The sequence below is a fragment of the Cervus elaphus genome, chromosome 1 (genome assembly GCF_910594005.1).
Source record: "Cervus elaphus chromosome 1, mCerEla1.1, whole genome shotgun sequence".
NCBI lineage: Eukaryota > Metazoa > Chordata > Mammalia > Artiodactyla > Cervidae > Cervus > Cervus elaphus.
In genome coordinates this window covers 92,320,927-92,344,275 of record NC_057815.1, presented here as the reverse complement: position 1 = coordinate 92,344,275, position 23,349 = coordinate 92,320,927, and the positions used below count along the sequence as shown (strand labels likewise).

At 36.6% G+C, this 23,349-nt stretch overlaps 2 protein-coding genes and 1 pseudogene across 2 annotated transcripts; all 3 read right to left on the bottom strand.

Moving 5' to 3' along the window:
* Positions 1–2,981: 2,981 nt before the first annotated feature.
* On the bottom strand, positions 2,982–3,923 carry LOC122699950 (olfactory receptor 8K3-like). The gene has a single exon (XM_043912437.1). The coding sequence runs from the start codon at positions 3,921–3,923 to the stop codon at positions 2,982–2,984; it is 942 nt and encodes a 313-aa protein (XP_043768372.1).
* A 10,568-nt stretch (positions 3,924–14,491) lies between these two features.
* Positions 14,492–15,451, bottom strand: LOC122702791 (olfactory receptor 8K3-like). Its single transcript, XM_043916629.1, has one exon. It carries the CDS (start codon positions 15,449–15,451, stop codon positions 14,492–14,494), a length of 960 nt encoding a protein of 319 aa, XP_043772564.1.
* Positions 15,452–21,966: 6,515 nt separating this feature from the next.
* On the bottom strand, positions 21,967–22,905 carry LOC122699963 (annotated as a pseudogene).
* Between the last annotated feature and the right edge of the window lie 444 nt (positions 22,906–23,349).

The window sequence follows — 23,349 nt, the reverse complement described above, 5'->3', positions numbered from 1 at the left end:
TGAGGGACTATACAATGCACAGCAAGATTTATTTTAGAAATGGGATATTGGGATATATATAGTCATAGTTTATTTTTCTCAAATCCAGATATTAGATTCTTGTACTTTTTTCTGTTATAAAAGTCACACTTATTCACTGAAGATAATTTAGAAATGTACCTATCCAAAAATATTAATTTAAACATTTTCATGTTCTCAGAAGCTATCAATATGTAATCATCATTTTACTGTATCTTTGTCCAACATACATTTTCCAAAAACCAAAATTTTTCTGCATTTATATTTGGAATGTTTATATTCAGTACATATTTTTCTTAGTAATTAAAAAAATCAACTATATAAATTCCTTACATTTTACCTCACTTGAAAAAGTACCTACACTTATTTCCTATTCCAATAAACTATTTACATTTGAATTTGATTGACTACATAAAGAATTTAATCCATGATGGTGAAAAAAAATATTCAATCTATGATGCAAATGAAGTTTCATGAGTGTTAAAAATACTAAATATAACCAAAGAAAGTGGAAATTTAGAAGGATTAGGAGAGTTCATAAGACATAATATTTATATAGTGGTACTTATCTTACTACACTTTCACTAGAAACATACTATAGAACAAATCATGGAATTACCTTTTTTGCTTCTTATAAGAAGAATTATCAAATTGCTCTTAATAAAATATATCATAAGCTCTTATGAACCAATATTGAGGAAAGTCACCCCATGAAAGAGACAGTAAGCCTAATTCAGTATAGACTAGACCACTTATGTAAAGATACACAAATATTAAACAAGAAATATTCTTGATCTTCACAGAGGTCAGGAAATGTAACAATCTCATGAAACAAAGGTCCATATAGTCAAAGCTATAGATTTTCCAGTAGTCAGGTACAGATGTAAGAGTTGTACCATAAAGAAGGCTGAGTGCTGAAGAACTGATTCCTTCCTATTGTAGTGCTGGAGAAGACTCTTGAGAGTCTCTTGGAGTGCAAGAATATCAGAGTCAATCCTAAAGGAAATCAACCCTGAATATTCATTGGCAGGACTGATGCTGAAGCTGAAGCTCCATAATTTGGCCCCTTAATGGGAAGAGCAATCTCATTGGAAAAGACCCTGATGCTGGGAAAGATTGAGGGCAAGAGGAGAAAAGGGTGGCGGAGAATGAGGTGGTTAGTTAATATCGATGACTCAAAGGGTATGAGTCTGCTCAAACTCAGGGGGATGGCAGAGGACAGGGAAGCTTGAAATGCAGCCGTCCATTGGATTTCAAAGAGTCGGACATGACTTACCAGCTGAGCAACAACATTAAACAAAAAGAAGCAGTTAGGAATCAGAATCTCCAGAAGTTATAAATACAAAGTTGAAAGTGTCCATGGGAGACCTCAAGAGATTTATTTTTTTCTGCATCACTGAGATATAATTGGCTTACAGCATTGTGTAAGTTTGTGGTGTACAGTATGTTATCTGATACGCTTACACACTGCAGCATGATTACAACTTAGCATGAGGTAATACCTCCATCAGCAGAAGGAGAAGGGAGTGGCAGAGGATAAGATGATTACATAGCATCACTGACTGAATGGACAGGAATTTGAGCAAACTCTAGGATTCCCTGGTGGCTCAGTGGGAAAGAATCTGCCTGCCAATGCAGGAGATGTGGGCTCAATCCCTGGGTCAGGAAGATCTCCTGGAGAAGGAAGTGGCAACCCACTCCAGTATTCTTGCTGGGAAATCCCATGGAGTGGAGCCTGACTGGCTACAGTCCATGGGGTCTCAAATAGTCGGACATGACTTACCAACTAAACAATAAAGATGGGATATAGTGGCGAACAGAGAAGCCTAGAGTGCTGCGATTTATGGGGTTGCAAAGACTTGAACGTGACTTAGCGATTTAACACCACCAACAACAATACCTCCATCATATTCCGTTTCTTTTGTGATGAAAGCATTTAAATATTGCTCTCTTAACCTTCAGGCATACAGTAGAGATTGCTAACTATAATCAAGGAAATTGATCTTGACTGGAATGTCCACTGGTACAGAGAACGGACTGGTTGAAATAAAACATTGTGCTGATTTTGTGGGTTACTGAATTGCAAAGTGTGCTGAGTTAATAGGCTTTCTAGGGCTCATGTATGAGAGTAACTTCATGGATGAGAACAGATCAGGATTCTAACCTCCTCCATGCAGTATGGAAACACCTGGGAAAGTTCAGATAATTCCTGAGATCAAATCTTTGTGCTACACTGAGCCTCCTTGAAACCACAATAAGTTTAATTTTTGTGTTGTGTTCTCAGTCATGTCCAATTCTTTGTGACCCCGTGGAGTGTAGCCCACTGGGCTCCTCTGTCCATGGAATTTTCTGGCAAGAATACTGGAGTGGGTTGCCCTCTCCTTTTCTAGGGAAGTTTAATTTTTCATATGCCTTCGAAGTGTATGGGGGCTCAAACAGATAGATATTCTTACACAAAAACATATGCACATGCCCAAATACACACATAGTCACGGGGAAGTTTATTCTAGCAGTTAAGAATGTATGGCAAAATCAATACAATATAGTAAAGTAATTAGCCTCCAATTAAAATAAATAAATTTATATCAAAGAAAAAGAGAAAAGCAATAATCATTTAAAGTCACCTTTTATATCTACTATTCTTCCTTTCTCACACACAGCATACCCACTCTCCTTACCTGCTTGAATATCTGTAGTGTCCTCATTAATTCTCGTGTATAATAACATTTACTTAATTATATTTATGATTAATCTGTCTTACTCAAATAAGGCAGATATTTTCTTGCTTTGTGCGCTAGTGTAAGTACAGACCATTAGAGTGCTACTGGCACATAAAAGGCAATCTCTAAAAGTACATTGAACTTATTCGTGTTCACTGTTCCATTTAAAGACACATAGAGAATCTAAAGGATAGGAATCTAAAGGAAGCCCAGAACCTAAAGGATAGGAATTGTACATAGGCTTTAAGAGGAACTGTTACAAAGCTTATTCCACACCTTTTGTAGTGCATATTTTACATCTTTGTTCCTCAAACTGTAGATCAAGGGATTTAACATAGGGATAACAAGGGTGTAAAATATAGATGCCATTTTGTCTGTATCAAAGGAGTGTCTAGACTCTGGTTGCACATACATAAATATCAAAGCCCCAAAGAACACGGTGACCACTGTCAGGTGGGATCCACAGGTAGAAAAAGCCTTGTGCCTGCCTTCAGCAGAGCTCATCCTGAGAATGGCTACAAGGATGAGCGGATAAGACATAAGAATCATTGGAAGGGAGAGGATCACATTAACACCTGCAAAGATCAGAATGATCAGTTCAATTTCTTGCGTATTTGAACAGAGCAAGGATATCAAGGGGAGACAGTCACAGTAGAAATGTTTGATGACATTGTAGCCACAGAAGGATAAATTAAAAATCTTTACAGTGATTATAAGAGACACGGATGTGCTATAGAGGTAGGGGATTGCCACCAGCACCCGGCACACCCTTCGTGACATGATGACCGTGTAGAGCAGGGGGTGACAGATGGCCACGTAGCGGTCACAGGACATTGCGGCCAGAATAAAAAGTTCACTAATCATGAACATGATGAAGAAAGCCAGCTGGGTGGCACACAAATAATAGGAGATTGAATTTTGACTCACAATAAAACTTGCCAACATTTTGGGTCCTACAGCTGTTGAATAGCCAAGATCAGTAAGAGCCAGGTGTCTGAGAAGGAAGTACATGGGTGTCTGCAGCCTGGGGTCCACCTTAGTGAGGATGACCATGCCCAAGTTGCCCACCGTTGAGGTCACGTAGATGATGAGGAAGAGCCCAAACAGTGGAGCCTGCAGCTCGGGGCGGTCTGTGATTCCCGTGAGGATGAATTCATTTGGCACAGTAAGATTTTGTGTTTTCATGCAGTTTTATCAGGATATGTGTTCTGGGTGGAGACATCAAGCATAGTAAGCAGATTTCATGTATTATCACCTGGCAGGTTTTTCATATGTGAAGCTTGTATAAGTAAAATACATCCTAACTTCCCAAAACAGGATATTTTTAAAAATCCCATATCCTATGTATAATAATATGCATAAATAAAGATAGAGACAGAGTCTGAGATATTCATTAGTTCTCAAATAGGAGTTATTTTGCTAAGCAAATAACTGTCAACATCTGAAAGGCATATTGGTTATTGCAACTGGAAGGTGAGTAGTACGTGCATATAATGGTCTGTGGTCAGTTATGTTTCTAAACATCTCATGACACCCCTTATCAGTCCAAAATCTCAGTAGTGCTAAAGCTGGAAAACAAGAAAGGTATAGATGGTATACCTAGACATAAATACAGAGATAGATAAATATCCTCTGTCCATGGGATTCTCCAGACAAGAATACAGGAGTGGCTTGCCATGCCCTCTCCAGGGGATCCTCCTGACCCAGGGATTGAACCTGTGTCTCTTATGTCTCCTGCCTTGGCAGGCAGATTCTTTACCACTAGGGTCACCTGGGAAGCCCCATATAAATATATAGATACACATATAGGTGTGTATACCTGTAAATACATAGATAAAGATACAGAAATGTATGCATAGAAGTACATTAGAAATGAAATAAAATTAAAACTGTGTTTCATATATAAATTTATACATATATAAACTTATGTGATACATATTTAAAGTTTTCTATTAGTCATTTATGTAATTGCAACCACATTGTGATATTTATAAATTATACTTGATAATATCACTTAATCATATCATTTAATACATATAAGAATTGTATTATTCAATTATGTGAGAATTATGATAAAAATGTAAAGCCATAAATTCCAAAAACGCAAAGAATACAGTGGGCTTCCCGGGTGGCTCAAATGGTAAAGATTCTGCCTGCCATGAGGGAGACCCGGGACTGATCCTTGGGTTGGGAGGATCCCCTGGAGAAGAGAACGGCTACCCGCTCCAGTATTCTTGCCTGGAGATTTCCATGGACAGAGGAGCCTGGTGGGCTACAGTCCATGGGGTCGCAAAGAGTTGGACGCTTTCACTTCACTTTCATAGAACCTGTTACTTCAACGCATAGTCCTCAAAATCCTTTGTTCAGGTGATACAGACTGAAATAGTTAACAGACAACAAATATTGGACAGTTGTATAAATAAGAAAAATATAATAGATTGCAGTGAGAATTACCCCTCTATAAAAATATGTGAGGCATATATGTATATAGATATGCTGCAGCTGCTGCTGCTAAGTCGCATCAGTCAGGTCCAACCCTGTGCGACCCCATAGACGGCAGCCCACCAGGCCCCACTGTCCCTGGGATTCTCCAGGCAAGAACACCGGAGTGGGTTGCCATGTCCTTCTCCAGTAAATATATATAATCTCTGCTATATTTTCTGTTATATACAAATGATTACTTTGGGCAAATAATTTATCTGAAAATCTTTATTTTCTTATGCAAAACTGATATTTCTTTACAGGGTGGTTGGGAGAGAAAAATGAAGATTAAGGGATTCAATATGTTTAGGCTTACCTGGAAATCAGATAAAAATCAAATATATATATATATATATATATATATATATATATGTACATGTATATATATATGTATGTATATATATATTTCATGGTGGCAATAACTTAGCTCAAAGAGAGTTTCTTTATATATTTGTGTGTCAGTTCTTCTGTACTGTGACGTTGTCTTATTTGTCAAGTCTATGATGTAATGATCAATAGGTGAGGACTAGGTCAAGTAGAATGGACCACATTTAACTTACTCCAAGCCCTTCACTATTCCCCTCTGCAGGACTAAAATTGGACCTCTGAAGTCCATAAAGTGGGTTCTTTATGTTCTAGTTTTATTTATTATTTTAGCAAAAATGAAAGTTCATTATGATGCAAATTTTCCAAAAACATAATCTTTCCCTAGGAACATTTTCACTACAATTGGCATATATTAATTTGCATGTAACAATTCAAATAAACATTGTCATGCAAGAACCCAGGAGAGTGCAAGGAGATCTAAGCAAATGGAAAGAAAGAGTAGCCATTGGCATTTTTTCTGCATAATGGAGATTTATTAAAAACTCCGTTTTGAAAAGAAGATGCTGTGCTTAAAAAAAGAAAAATGTGTAAGGTTACTGTGTCACACAATGCTATGCTGTTGTTTAGTCACTAACTCCTTCCTGACTCTTTGTGACCCCATGGGCTGTATTCTGCCAGGCTCCTCTGTCCCTGAGGTTTCCCAGGCAAGATGAGTGGAGTGGGTTGCCATTTCCTGACCCAGGGATCGATCCTGCATTGACAGGTGCATTCATTACCACTGAGCCTCCAGGGAAGCCCCACACAGTACTGTAGATGTGAATAAAATACATTAAATAGATATACATGGATTAGGGGTGTTACTTAACATTTTTTTTATTTTAAGGTCACAAAACTCCACCAAATGATAATGTAACACGAAACACAAATCAACATTTTATAAAATCAAATAAAAGTGTATCTGAATATGATAATAATAAACATAGTACGAATATACCAGAATAAGAGGTGGGCTTCCCTGGTGGCTCAGACGATAAAGAATCTCCTGCAATGCAGGAGACCTGAATTCGATCCCTGGGTTGGGAAGATCCCTTAGAGAATGGTATGGCTACCCACTCCAGTCTTCTTTCCTGGAGAATTTCATGGACAGAAGAACCAGCGGGCTACAGTCCTTGGGGTCTCAAAGAGTCAGATAAATCTAAACAACCAACTCACAAGAGTAGGAGGTAAATGGCAGATCAAGGTAAGAGGATTATTAGGTGCAAAATATTGTCAACATAAACACCTCCTTTAAAAAATATAAATAACATTGGTTACAATAAATTATCAGTGACTGCAGTCTCTGAGTGGTCTGTGAGAAAATTAATTAAAAAATTTATAACATTAAATATAACAGTATTTACACGAAATTAGCATTTTGCTCACTTAAAATATCGTTTACAATTTTAAGACCTCCTGATAGTCTACCTGGACTTGATGCAAACAATTTTCTAATATCAGAAACATGAAATGTATATCACTTAACAGTTACTGTAGAGAAATATCTTCAGTAAATGTAATAAGAAGTAGTATAAATCTTGTTTTCTTGTCTTCATTTTGCAATTATGAAAAGCTAAAAAGAAAATCAGACTTTGTAAATTCCAATTTTTCTGTAAAGGTAAGAAATGATAGAAGTTTTTTTGGTTGTTTTGTCACAAACTTTATCATTCTATGGATAGACCCAAATAGCTATCTCATAGTTTAACATTTTTCTTAAATCCAAATTGTCAATTTTTTAAAGCTGTGCCCTGTGAGATAATTTTATCTAATTTGTGGTCAGATTCCACCTGAAATTGAAGGACACGCTGAAAATTGCACCATTGCCATAAAACTAGGTACTTTAAAGCCTGCTAATAACCAAATAGCAATTTCCACATCTCACTGTAAGGAGGAAATGCTCTTTTGTCTCATCAAGGGATCCAGAAATAATCATATTTATATACTGATGTACATAATCATTAAATATTAAATGATATTGAAACAGTCACCAAAAAACACCCAGAGCACTAAATGAATAAGAATTTAGAAGAACATCACAATGAGAGACTGAATACATGAGGCTTCTTAATTTTGCCAGTTTCTAAATATTCATGTGTTTTTGGCAGTGGTGGTGTTTCAGTTGCTAAAGCCTGTCTGACTCTTGTAACCCCTGGACTGTAGCCCGCCAGGCTTATCTGTCCACGGGGTTTCTCTGGCAAAAATGCTGCCGTGCGTTGCCATTTCTTTCTCCAGGGGATCTTCCCGACTCGGGGAAGGAACCAGGGTTGTTGCAGGCAGATTCTTTACCAGCTGGGCCACCACGGAAGCCCTCACGAATCTTTAGTTTTGCTTTATTTACTCTTGGTTTTGCCTTCCACTGGAGATACCGTTATTTATATAAATGGGCATCGCGATGATGTTTCAGAAATGCTTTTCAGGGTTTAGTCTGTAAATATGTGAATATTTTCAAATAATTAATGTGAAAAGACAGAAGAGGAGTCCTATTCCTGAGAGAACTGAATCAGAAATGGTTCATTTTGCTCAGGCGTTGCCAATGAGTTAATGTGAAACCTTGAATTTGTCTCTGAAACGCTGTCAGTGTATTGGAAACAAGGCGTCACATGAAATACTCTGTCATTTTACCTGTAATGACGTCTCTGTCGTGACTCCCTCCTGTGGCTCTCACATGGCTAAGTGGAACAATTTATGGATCTCGTTCACCTTTTGATACTCTCCCTGAGGAGATGTCAAAGAATTTGCTGATCATCCCTAAAGTCCTGAGACCACAACAAAATATCTGGAGATTGTCTTTTCAATTTTCTAGGGCAATTCTTTCTTTCCTCTTTATTCTTTCCTACTTTTTTTTTTTTTTTTTAAACTCTTGGTTAACTTTCCTTTTGTAGTATACAAGTCTCTTAATTAAACCTATCTCTAGAGCAGGCCCATTAAGTCTGCAAGTCCACAGTGGTCTTCTCAAATGAATGATGGTATAGAAATGTTTAAACATTGTCCTATTTCGTTATTGAAAAATAGGGAATTAAAGATGGGATTCTTAGGTGGCTCAGTGGTAAAGAATCCACTTACCTAACAGGAGACACAGGTTCTATTCCTGGGTCAGAAAGAGCCCCTGGAGAAGGAAATGATAACCCACTCCAGAATTCTTGCCTGGAAAATCTCATGGACAGAGGAACCTGGTGGGCTACAATCCATGGGATCTGAAACAGTTGGACACAGCTGAGGGACTGAGCACATATGCATGCTATGAACTCTTCACCAGACCTAGATCCTAGATATAGATTTCCCCCTATTGTTTTATCTAAATATTTTATTTGTGGCTGTTATTTAGTTGCTAAGTCATGTCCGACTCTGTTGTGAACCCATGGACCGTAGCCTGCCAGTATCCTCTGTCCATGGGATTCTCCAGGCAAGAATACTGAGCGGATTGCCATTTTCTTCTCCAGGGGATCTTCCCAACCTGGTGTCTCCTTCACTACAGGCAGTTTCTTTACTACTGAGCCACCAGGGAAGCCCTAAATATTTCATAGTTTAGCATTCTACAGTTAAGTTGTTCTTCATTTTGAGCTAATTATTATATTAGGTCAATATTATTTATTTGTTTGCTTAGTTTTTCCTCTATATCCCTAATTACCTCTGCACAATGATTTTAAAAGGGTACACCCCTTCTTTTGAATTATCTTTGCAACTTTATGAAAAATTAGTTGGACTATTTATAAAAATCTATTTCTGTGTTGTCTATTATGTTCCATTAATTTATATGTTTGTGTTTCTACCAATATAAAAATCTTGATTATTTGGTTATATAATTAATCCTAACATGCAGGAGTGTTTTTTCCTAGTTATACTAAATTTTAAAATGTGTTTTCATTTATGTTCTGCCTTTAACCTTTCAATAAAGTACAGTATAAAATCACCTCTGAACTAAATCTTGCTGAGATTTTATTTAGGTTTGCATTAAATCTATGGATCAATTTGGGAAGAATTTTATCTTAAGTATATGGATCTGAGCTAAATATAGCTACTAAATTATTCCAGTCTCCTTTGATTTTTAAAATTCAGATTTGTACTTTTCAGCATGCAGATCCTGTGCAGACTTTGTTAGTTTCTATGTACATTTTCATTAGCTATGAAGTGACTATAAATGGTCTTATTTTATTAATACCTATATATATATATAAATATTTTTATATAATTTTTGTTTATCATATATCTTGTCTTCTTTGTGAACTCATGTTTTCCAGATTGTTTTACTTTCCATAGTTTTGCGGAGATTATCTATTAGAAAGCATATCTTTTGCAAATAGGGATGTTTTCATTTCTTTCTTTGAAATTTCTATAAATTTTATTAGTGTTCTTTTTCTTTTTCTTTTTTTTCTTACTCTTGGACACTACTGAAGCAGTTAACAGTTTCACTTTCACTTTTCTGGGAATATAAAAGCAATAATTTCAATGAGCCCAGTCTCTTGCACATTTCCATTCATAAAAAGATGCTAATTTATCAATTGAGATGTCTGTTTTTTCTTTAATTTAACAATAATCTGGTAATCTGATGATGTTCCAACTACCCATGTTTTGGTTTAAGTGTCTAGGATAGGATTTTTTAGAACATTGACTCTAAATTTGAATATCATCCAATGAGGTATGTGATTTGTTTGAACCTTCACTGCTTTATCTCAGCAATCAATTTTGTACTGAAAGCTCACTGCAGGTCAAATGCAATATGAAAGTAACACCTAAAGACAAAGTTGAAATATTCAAACTCATGTTTTAAAAATATATATCCAATTTAGCATTTAAGTGATTGCACTCATTGAGTATTTAAGAATCATACTTTGTTTATTCACCCATTCATTTGCTTAGTCACCTAGTGGTTTCCCACTCTTTGCAACCTCATGGACTGTAGTCTGTCAGGCTCCTCTGTCCATGAGATTTTCCAGGCAAGATTGTTGGAGTGGGTTGCCATTTTCTTCTCCAGGGGATCTTCTGGACCCAGAGATTGAACCCAGGTCTCCTGCATTGGCAGGAGGACTCTTTACCACTGAGGCACCTGGGAAGGCCCAAACCTTTTTATTAACTCAAAAGTACTAATAATAGGCCTTTGTATGGGTTTCTCTGATGACTCAGTGGTAAAGAACCCACCTGCTAATGCAAAGGCGCAGGTTCAATCCCTGGGTCGGGAAGATCTCCTAGAGAAAGAAATGGCAACCCACTCCAGTATTCTTGCCTGGGAAATCCCATTAACAGAAGGAGCTTGACAGGCTATAGTCTATGGGGTCATAAAGAGTAGACATACTTAGTGACTAAGCAATGATGACATGGCTTATCTATGGAAGCAGGAGACATTCTAGAAGAAGGCAGAATGTGCAGCTTCCTCCCCCAAGGTCCAGAGCTCCTTCCAAAGATAGCCTAAGAAAGCAAAGTCCTTTGTGTGCGGCCAGCTGTGACAACAGGTAGGCAATACTGGGATTGGATTTTTCCAGAACTGGACATTTTCCAGCAATGAAGATAAAAGTGACAAAGTTCTCTTATGAATGGGAACTTGTTCTTAAGGTTAACTCCCCTGAGAACTGGTATTGCTGAACAAGGGAATGCTGCCTCTCACTTCATGACTCTGGCCCCAGTCAGCTGGCTTGCCTTGATACCAGTTTGACAACCAGCATCTTCAGCCAGCAGAAACCAGAGGGAATGCCCCCACTGGCTACAAGGTCTCAGGACAGAAACCAGATGAAAGGAGAACTCGAAAGTCTATGCTTTCTCCACAAAATGGCTTTTTTCTGTTTTTCTCTTTTGCTTATGGAACATTTATTGTTCATATACACATGAATCTATTTCTGATCTATCAGTATCTTTTCATTGATATATATTGCCAATTTTTATATCAAGAGCAGACTTTAAAAAAAATAACTGTAGCTTTGGAATAAGACTGGATATCATTACTGTTTGTCTTAATGTTAATATTGCAAGTTTATTCCTCTTTTTAAAGTTAGTTCAGCTATTCTAGATCTTTTGCTCTGTATGGTTTGATTTTAGCTCCTTTATGTGTTTTGGTTTCAGCTTCTCAATTCCTATCAAAAAAGAATTTCTGCTTAAATTTTAATTGTGTTTGATTTGAGAAATTGTGATATTTACCTAATATTGAATAAATCAGTAAATAAATATGGTAAGATCTCATTTGTTTATGCCTCCATTAATATCATTCAGGAATATTTTCTAATTTTTACCATACAGGCTTGCATATTTTGTATATATCTTTAAGCATTTCATAATTATGATGAATTTATAACAGGTATTTAACAATTTAACAAGGCTTTCCAGTAGTCATTTATGGATGTGAGAGTTGGACCATAAAGAGCCTAAGAATTAAAAAAAAAAAAGCCTATGAATTGACGCCTTTGCACTGTGGTGTTAGAGAAGACTCCTGAGAAGCCCTTGGACTGCAAGGAGATCAAACTAGTCCATCCTAAAGGAAATCAACCCTGAATATTCACTGGAAGGACTGATGCTGAAGATGAAACTCCAAAACTCTGGCCAGCTGATGTGAAGGGCCAACTCATTGGAAAAGACCCTGATGCTTGGAAAAATTGAAGGCAGAAGGAGAAGAGGGTTACAGAGGATAAGACGGTTGGATGGCATCACCAATTCAATGGACATGAGGTTGGCAAACTCCAGGAGATGATGAGGAGGGAATGGCCTGGCATCCTGCGGTCCATAGGTCACGAAGAGTCAAGACATGATTTGTCGACTGAACAAAAATAGCATTTAACAATTCCATTTCTAATTTTTCATTTGTAGGATATAGAAATAAAAATTACTGTGTGTACTGATCTCTCTTTGAAACATCCTAAATTCACCTTTTAATTCAATGCGTTTTTTTATAGTTTATATTTCCACCTGTACAATCTCATCATGTACTAAAAAACAGTTTAAATTCCTTCTTTCCAATATGGACTGTTTTTTTTTTCTTTGCCATATTGAATACCACCTCCATTAAAATATCAATATCATGGGAAAGATAAGTCCTACTTGCCTTTTTCTTGATTTAGTGAAAATGTTTTTGAGTTTTTAAGGATAATGAACAAAGAACAGTGCAGTCTCTATATGATGTAAACACAATTTCATAAATGTTAAAAATAAAAAATTAAACAAAAAAGTGACAATTTAGAATACATGCAAATCCATGGCTGATTCATGTCAATGTATGACAAAAACCACTACAATATTGTAAAGCAATTAGCCTCCAACTAATAAAAATAAATGGAAAAAAAAAGAAGAGGATATTTGTACACATATTATATATATAACAAATTGTTAGATATCTTATTACATTCTTCTTAGAAATATTGACCAAATCATGGAATTTTGTCTTGTGTTTGCTACAAAGAGATGATCAAATCATGGCAATCAAGCAATAAAATAAAAATTATAGAATATAATAAAACATATTACAATACAATATATAATATAATAAACATATATGCATACATATATAGTAAAAGAGTTTTTACACACTCTTATGAACCAATACTGAAGAAGGTTATCCCATAACAGACGCACAAAGCTAGTTCAGCATAGAGTAGACCTCTTACGCAAAAGTACAAAAATAATTAAAACACAAATTTTAAATAAGCAATATTTTTGTTTTTCAGACAGATAAGGAAATGTAACTATCTTGTTTGATCAAAAAGCAGATAGGAATCAAGATCCCAATAAAATATAAAAGTATAACTCAAAGCTTCCACAGCAAACTCTCAAGAAATTTACCTTTTTTCCCTCTGGGTTTGTTGTGACATAATTGACAGTTAATATGGTGTAAATTTAAAGTCTACAACATGTTGATATGATGCATTTATATAGTTGAATATGGCCACAATATAGCACTAGTTAACATTTTCATGTTACATGATTACCATTCCTTTTTCTGAGGTGAAAATACTTAAGGCCCACTCTCTGAGTGACTTCCAAGTGTAGAATATTGTTAAAAACAATTAAGAAAATGTATCTGGTTCAGAGAATACTTTGGCCACCTGATGCGAAGAACTGACTCATTGGAAAAGACCCTCTTGCTGGGAAAGATTGAAGGCGGGAGGAGCAGGGGACGTCAGAGCATGAGGTTGTTGGATGGCATCACTGGCTTGATGGGCATGAGCTTGAGCAACCTCTGGGAGCTGGTGAGGGACAGGGAAGCCTGGTGTGCTGCAGCCGATGGGTTAGCAAAGAGTTGGACATGGCTGAGTGACTGAACTTGAATTTACAGAGAAACGGTCTGATTTAGATAAATAAGATGTTGTGAGTTACTGAATTGCTAAATGTGCTGAGTCTAAGGACTTCCTAGGGCTCATGTATAAAAGCAACTTCACTGATCAGAGCAGAGCAGGATCCTAATATCTTCCACGTGATAAGGGAGCATCTGTATCAATTGAGATGAATGATGAATTCAAATCACTGTACTACACTGAGCCTCCTAGAAACCACCATAAGTTTAATTTTAACGCATGCCATAGAAAAGTACAGCGAATAAAAAACAGAAGTGTGTGCTTACATAAAACCACATGTACATGCACAAACACCTGTAGACACTAGGAAATTTATTCTAATAGTTGGGAATAACAATAATTCTTTGAATCCTTTTGCATATGCTATTGTTCCTCATTCAACTCTCTTTACTTGCCTTTATAGAGTCCTAACTCATTCTAAGGTATGGTGCTATTTACTTAATTATATTTGTAATTCATCTCTTCCCCTCGGGAAAGGCAGATATTTTCCCCTTTGGGTGCTAATGTATATATAGCACATAGAAGTATGACTAGCCCTTAGAAGGCAATTTCTAAATATGTGTTGAACATTTCCATACTTTTTATTATTTTTAGAGACACACAGAGAACGTCTTGAAGCCCATCACCCAAAGTATAGATTCATATTGTACAGAAGCCTGAAGAGAAAGAATTGCATATTCTTTTCCACATCCTTTGTAGGGCATGTTTTACATCTTTGTTCCTAAAACTGTAAATCAAGGGATTTAGCATAGGGATAATGAGAGTGTAAAATATAGATGCCATTTTATCTGTGTCAAATGAATGGTTGGACTCTGGCTGCACATACATGAATATTAAAGCCCCGTAGAATACTGTGACTACCGTCAGGTGAGACCCACAGGTAGAAAAAGCCTTGTGCCTGCCTTCAGCAGAGCTCATCCTGAGAACGGATGCAAGAATAAGAAGGTAAGACACAAGAACTATCAGAAGAGAGAAAATAAAATTAAAACCTGCTGAGATAAGAATAATCAGTCCAATTTCATTTGCATTTGAGCAGAGCAAAGATAACAAGGGGAGACTGTCACAGTAGAAGTGTCTGATGACATTATAGCCACAGAATAATGAGTCAAATATCTTTATAGCGATAAGAAGAGACTCAAATATGCTATAGAGATACGGCATTGCCACCAGCACCTGGCATATCCTTTGCGACATGACCACTGGGTAAAGCAGAGGGTTACAGATGGCCACGTAGCGGTCATAGGACATTGCTGCCAGAATGAAAAGCTCACTAATAATGAACACAAGAAAGAAAGTGAGCTGTGTGGCACAAAAGTAATAAGAGATTTCATTTTGATCCGCCACAAAATTTACCAACATTTTGGGGCCCACGGTTGTTGAATAACCAAGATCAGTGAAAGCCAGGTGCCTGAGAAAGAAGTACATGGGTGTCTGTAGCCTGGAGTCCACCTTAGTGAGGATAACCATGCCCAAGTTGCCCACCACGGAGGTCATGTAGATGATGAGGAAGAGCCCAAACAACGGAGCCTGCAGCTCAGGGCGGTCTGTGATTCCCATGAGGATGAATTCACTCAGCACTGTTCCATTCTGTGTTTCCATCCAGGTTTATGAGGAAACCTGCTCTGGGTAGACACAGCAGCAGAGTCAATAGATTTTGTGTAAAATATCCTCTTAGATGGGCTAGTATGCAGAACTGGTAAGTAAGATAAATTCAAATTTCCAGTTTAGAATATTTAAAAGTAAGTCCACCTGCCACACATTAAAATATACATAAATAGAGACAGAAGGAAATACGAAGGTAGATCAGCTATTCTCTGTTAGAGTGACTTTGCTCCCCCAAGAATATTTTTCCACTGTCTGGAGACATTTTGGCTGTCATAACTGACAGTTGAAATGCTATTGGATTCTAATGTTTTTATGTCAGATAAAGAGCTCAATATCTTAACATTTCAAATATGCAACCTGTAACAATATTGAGCCAGTAGTCACAATAGTATTTGGGTTGACAAACACTATAGTATAGGTATAGAAACATAGAAAACTAGACAAAATAATAATAATAATAATAATAATAAATAAAAAAGAAACACAGACAACTAGACAGAGATATGCAAATATAGATAACAAAACAAAACAGAGAAGTTAAACAATCATAAAACTTTAGGTATTATGGATAATTATTGCACTATTCCTTCAAGTTCTATTTTTATTCTTTATAAGATATAACCACATGATGGCACTTTAAAAATTCATCAATCTTAGGATATAGTTCAGTTCAGTTCAGTTGCTCAGTTGTGTCTGACTCTTTGCCACCACATGGACTGCAACACACCAGGCTTTCCTGTCCATCACCAACTCCCGGAGTTTACTCAAACTCATGTCCATTGAGTCGGTGATGCCATCCAACCATCTCATCCTCTGTCGTCCCCTTCTCCTCCCGACTTCAGTCTTTCCCAGCATCAGGGTCTTTTCAAATGAGGCAGTTCTTTGCATCAGGTGGCCAAAGTATTGGCATTTCAGCTTCAACATCAGTCCTTCCAATGAATATTCAGGAGTGATTTCCTTTAGGATGGACTGGTTGGCTCTCCTTGCAGTCCAAGGGACTCTCAAGGGTCTTCTCCAACATCACAGTTCAAAAGCATCAATTCTTTGGCACTCAGCTTTCTTTATAGTCCAATTCTCACATCCATACATGACTACTGGACAAACCATAGCCTTGACCAGGTGGACCTTTGTTGGCAAATTATTGTCTCTGCTTTTTAATATGCTGTCTAGAATATAATGCATATACTAATGATACAATAAATTTTCAATCCAAAAATTCCCAACGTTCACATAACCCACTACTCAAAACATAGTCTGTGAAAGATATTTTTCCTTCAGATGGTACTGACTCAAACTTAGCACACCTGACAGGCATGAATAAGTGTATGAATAAGAAATGCATAATGGACCACAGTGGGAATTAAATTTGTTTACGTGGTGAATCATACTAGGACATACCTGACTATTATAGGACATGTATGTCCATGTATAGGACATACATGCCTGTAAATACAGTTTCTGCAATGCCTTCATTTATGGTGAGAAGAGGGCAGCAGAGGATGAGATGGCTAGATAGCATCACCAACTCAATGAACATGAATTTGAGCCAACTCCAAGAGACAGGGAAAGATAGGTAGGCATAGCATGCTGCAGTCCATGGGGTCACAAAGAGTCAGACAGGATTTAGCGACTGAACAACAACTATTAAGGGTTAATCTGGGGCAATAGTGTGGATTATCTAAAACTCTTTATGACCATGTGTGATGGAAAACAGTGTGCACAGTTTTGGGGAAAGATTCATGAAGATTCAATAGTTCAGTGAGTCTATCTTACCTGGAAATAGTTCTCAAATGTCAAATACATAGTTTTGTGGGTTTTTTAATGTTTATTTGTTTCTAATAGTGATAGTAACTTATCTGAAAGAGATTTTCTTCCTCATATAAGCATATTCTCTGGACTGTGGTTTTATGCCTCTGTCAGGGCTATAGTGATGGGTAAGTGAGGAGCTGGTCAAGTAGGATGTAATACATGTGATTTATTTCAGTTCCCACCCCACCCCCATCCCATAACTAAATGTAGATTCTATGTCATAGAATTAAGGTGGAACTTGGCAAATGTCACTGAAATATTGTGGATACTGGTAGCATACTGTACCACATGAAATATTATTTTTACCTGTAATGAAGTTTCTGTGTTGACTCCTTCCTGTATTTCTTACATGGCTGTGAGAACAATATATGGATTCCCTCACCTTTGAGACTCTCCCTGAGGAGATGTCAAGCAATTTGTTGATTAGCCCTAATGCCTAGGAGAACACAACAAAATGTCTGGAGGTCTTTCAATAATCGCCAAGGACAATTTATATTCACCAGTAAGTTTAGTACTTATTTAACTCCTATTTTTCACTCTTAGTTAACTTCCCACTTTTAGCACATGGGGCTCTTCATTCAAATGTTGTATTAATACATTTAAGAAAGGCCCGTTTCCACAATGGTCTCCTCAAAGGGGTGACATGGTAGAGACATGTCAAAATTCTTTTTTAATATATCATTTCTTTAAAAAAATTAAAAGGAGTTAAAATTACACATTAGGTAAATGTGGCCTGTTATTTCCTTGATTTAGTTGGTTTCGCTGTTTTTCTTCACTTCTGAGGCAGACATTACTTGCTCATTTTTCTCATTTCATAGTTAGTTGCCATCTTCGACTAGTTACAACTTCTTTTGATTTTTTTCCCCTTAATGGCATAGTGCAGCATTTCATTTATTTCATTCTGTCCAATTCCAATTCCTATTCTAATTTTCTTTCCCATCTAGGAACATTTTATACTATGAGCTCAGTATGTCTTAGAATGTGTTCAGATCTTTGATTTCTTTAACTAGCATACTTTTCAACATACACATCCTGCACATTTTCTGAGTTTCTTACTATTTCATTACCCTTTGTATTGTAAATGGCATATGTATATGTATATGTGTATGTATATATACACACGCATGTGTACATAATCAGTTGTTTCAGTTGTATCTGACAATTTTCAACCGTATGGATTGTACCCCACCTCTGTCCATGGGATTTTCCTGGCAAGAATATTGGAGTGGGTCGCCATCTCCTCCTCCAGGGGATCTTCCGAACCCAGTGATCAAACCCACGTTTCCTGTGTCTCCTACATTGCAGGCCGATTCTTTATCACTGCACCCCCTGAGAAGTCACATATATGCATATTTTTGGTTCTTGCATGTTATACATTATATAAATATATTCATATGTATATATGTATATATAATATATGCATTGACAAGATATTTGCTTGTTGAGTTTGTATCCTTTTATCTTGCTGAACTCACAATTGTGAGGGAATTCCTGAACTCACATTTATAACCGGGTTCCTTGAGGTTTTCTGTTAGAAAACATGTCATTTGTAGTTATAAGAGAATCTAATTTCTTTGTTTTTCCCACATTGTATGCGTTGTATGACATCTTTTGTTAACTTCTGAGATTTCTTGTTTGATCTGCTTTGTGCAACTATACATGAATCTTCATTTTAGAATTTTTTTGCAACTAAATTTTAGATTATCTGATCTTTTAAGTCTGTCATCCTTTACTATGCTTAATTATTTTTGAGAGTCATTATATTTTTGTGTGTTCCAATAATTTATTACTCTTTATAGCAGCATGAAATTCACTTGTCACGATTTACTTTCATCCTCAGGATAGAAACGTTTAGATGGTTCCCAGGGTCTGACTAATATAAATAAACATTTATATTTATGCAAACATTGACATTTGCATACAAAGAAATCTGCTGTCCTTTCTCTTGGGTAAGTACAAGGCAGTAGAATGGATAAATATTATGTCACAGGTGAGATATGTTTAAAGTTTTAAGACAATTTTTTTTATATTTTTATTGAAGAATAATTTACTTACAATGCTGTGTTAGTTTTAGGTGTATAGCAAAGTGATTCAGTCATAGGTAAACATTTATATTTTTTTCATCTTCTTTTCCCTCAAAGGCTATTACAAAACATTGAGTATAGTTTTCTGTACTATGTAATAGGTACTTATGGCTATCTATTTTATACATAGTCATGTGTTTATGTCAATCCCAGACTCCTAAACTACCCTCTTTTTCCCCACTCAGGTAGCCATTAGTTTATCTTCTGTGTCTGAGGGCCTATCTCTATTTTTTATAAAGTTTCATACGCATCACTTCTTTTTATATTCCACATATAAGTGATATCATACAACATTTGTCTTTCTCAGCCTTGTTTATTTTATTGAGTATGATTGTCTCTAGATCCATCCATGTTATTTCAAATGCCATTATTTCATTCACTGTTACTCATTTTTATGGCTGAGTACCATTACATTCTATAAATATACCACATTTTTTATCTGTCATGTCCAATAGTTTGTGACCCCATGGACTGCAGCACGCCAGGCCTCCCTGTCCATCACCAACTCCTGGAGCTTGCTCAAACTCATGTCCGTCGAGTCAGTGGTGCCATCCAACCATCTCATCCTCTGTCGTCCCCTTCTCCTCCTGCCCTCAATCTTTCCCAACATCAGGGTCTTTTCCAGTGAGTAAATTCTTTGCATCAAGTGGCCAAAGCATTGGAGCTTCAGCTTCAGCATCAGGCCTTCCAGTGAATATTCAGGACTGATTTCCTTGGGCTTCCCGAGGAAACCAGCTTGGGCTTCCCTTGTGTCTCACCTGATAAATAATCCACCTGCATTGCAAGAGACCTGGGTTTGACCCCCTGGTTGGGAAGAGCCCCTGGAGAAGAGAAAGGCTACCCACCCTAGTATTCTGGCCCAGAGAATTCCATGGACTATATATATCCCAATATAAATGGGCAGAAGATCTAAATAGACTTTTCTCTAAAAAGATATACAGATAGCCAATGGGCACATAAAATCATGCTCAACTTTGCTAATTATTATAGAAACACAAATCAAAATAGAATGAGATACCATCTCACATACAGTCATCATCAAAATCTCTACAAACAATAAATGCTGAAGAGGGTGTGGAGAAAAGGGAACCCTTCCACATTGTTGATAGAAATGAAATTGGTACGGCCAACATAACAAACAGTATGGAGGTTCCTCAAAAAATTAAAAATAGAGCTCCTGTATGTTGCTGAAGAAAAAAGTGAATCTTAAATGGATTTAAAATATTTATACCATTTTATTTTCTACTAACAATGTGTAAGTTTAGGTTCCTCCAAATACTCATAAACTACTGTGTATTCTAGTTGACATATAGTGTTATCTATTTGAAATCTAAATTGAAAGTATTCAATGTGTAATGACACTGAGCTTCTTTTTATGGTATGTAGCAGTTCCTGATTTTTACATTTTTATATTTTATGGAAAGTAGTATATTTTCTGATATATTATTTATCAACTTAATAATGTGATTAAGTTTTAAATGAATGAAAAGTATACAAATCTGTAACTCAGTATTTTTTTTTTTTTTGGTTTATAATCTGAAGGATAATCAAAGGTACTCTAACATGTATTCTAGGAGTGGGATATTAGGTTATGTTTATTCACAGTTTATCTTTTCAAATACATGTACTGTTTGCATCCCTGTGTATTTCTGCTCATTATACATAATCTCAGATGTACATTTTTTTATGTTTATATATGAATAGATGATATATATATATACATTCATTAATAATTTAAAATGACTTATAAAGTATAAATAATAATTATTCTCACTTGATTATTCTTATAAATTATTTTTATTCAAACTTTATTTGTAGCATTGATTATTTTAAATCCTGATGATGTACATAGAAAACAGTCCAATATCTCTATGATGTAAATAAATCTATTGAATGTTAAAAAGTAATCGAAATAAGCAAAAACAAAATTAGGAAAGTTAAAGAGAGTTATGTAAGAAGTATGTTCAAAAGACATGGCAGATTTATAGATTACAGAATATTGCACTACACTTTCACTAGAACTATCACCATTCAAATCATAGAATCATCTCATGCTGCTTTCTCCAAGCAGGATCACCAAACGCATAGAGTCAAACAATGTATCTTAATCAAAACATGATACACATTTTAACCAAATTTGTGGCAAGTGAGCCAAAGGAAAGAGAGGCAAGACTCCTGTTTGTCATAGAGTAGACTTCATACTGCGCTCCACGGGGTCGCACAGAGTTGGACACGATTGAGCGACTTCACTTTCCCTTTTCACTTTCATGCACTGGAGAAGGAAATGGAAACCCACTCCAGTGTTCTTCCCTGGATAATCCCAGGGATGGCGGAGCGGGGTGGGCTGCCGTCCATGGGGTCGCACAGAGTCGGACACGACTGAAGCGACTTAGCAGCAGCAGCAGCAGCAACAGACTTCATTATAAGGAGACAAAAACAACTAGAATATTGCTCATTTATTAATATGTTCAGAGCACTCAGAAGTTTAACTGGTGTGCAGAAGTCAATCTCTATATGTATGTTGAAATCATTTATCCTTGCATTTCCCTCTGAGAAAACTTATAAAAAATTTCAATGTCCATAGCCTAATTCAAGGAACCACACAGCAAAATGAACTTAAGAAAAGATATTACATAGTTTTTCCCATAGTCTATGAACAGCATATTTTACATCTTTGTTCCTCAAGCTGTAGATCAAGGGATTTAACATGGGGGTGATCAACATGTAAAATATAGATGCGTTTTACCAGCATCAAAGGAATGGCTGGACTCGGGTTGAACATACGTAAATATCAAAGTCCCATAGAACACTGTAACCACAGTCAAGTGGGATCCACATGTAGAGAAAGCCCTGTGCCTTCCTTCATCAGAGTCCATCCTGAGAATAGCTGTAAGAATAAGCAGGTCAGCCACAAGAACTATTAGCAGGGATGAAGTTAAATTAAAACCTGAAGGATCAGAATAATCAGTTCAATTTCACATGTATTTGAACAAAACAAAGATATCAAAAGGAGACAGTCACAGTAGAAATGTCTGATTACATTGTAGCCACAGAAGGATAAATTAAAAATTTTTATAGTGATTAGAAGAGACACAAATGTGCTATAGACATAGGCGATTGCCACCAGCATCCCGCACGCCCTTTTTGACGTGATAACTGTATAGAGAAGAGGGTGACAGATGGCCACATAGCAGTCATAGGACATTGCTGCCAGAATAAAAAGCTCACTAATAATGAACATAATGTAGAAAGCTCCCTCAATGGCACAAAAGTTGTAGAAGGTTTTATTTTGATCCACAAGAAAATTTACCAACATTTTAGGTCCCACAGTTGTTGATAACCGAGATCAGCAAGGGCCAGGTGTCTGAGAAGGAAGCACATGGGTGTCTGCAGCCTGGACTCCACCTCAGTGAGGATGGCCATGCCCAAGCTGCCCACCGCTGAGGTCACGTAGATGACGAGGAAGAGCCCGAACAGTGGAGCCTGCAGCTCGGGGCGGTCTGTGAGTCCCGTGAGGATGAATTTGCTCAGCACTGTTTGATTGAGCTTTTCCATCAAGGTTTACCAGAAAACCTATTCTGGATAAAGACATCAGCATAGTCAGTAGCTGTCATATAGCATCATCTGGTAGTGTTTAGCACACAAAACTAATATAAATATGATAAATTTGAATTTCTAGTTTGGGGTATTTTAAAATGATCCTAACTGCCACAGTAAATATATATAGCAATGATAGATACATGATAGATAATCAGTGATGATAGAAATAGGGTTGGCAATAGAAATAAATCAGTGGTTTTTCAACTGTTGAAGATCTGTTCTCCAAATAACTTTGATAATCTTTTGAGAAATTTGTTTGCAGTAATTGCAGATATTGGAGGGAGGCTACTGCTGGCCTCCAATGGTTAAAGTACAGTGATGCTGCTGGAATCAGCACCCCAACACCAAAAACAAAAATTTACCAAACACAAAATATCAATAGGGTCAAGATTCACAAAG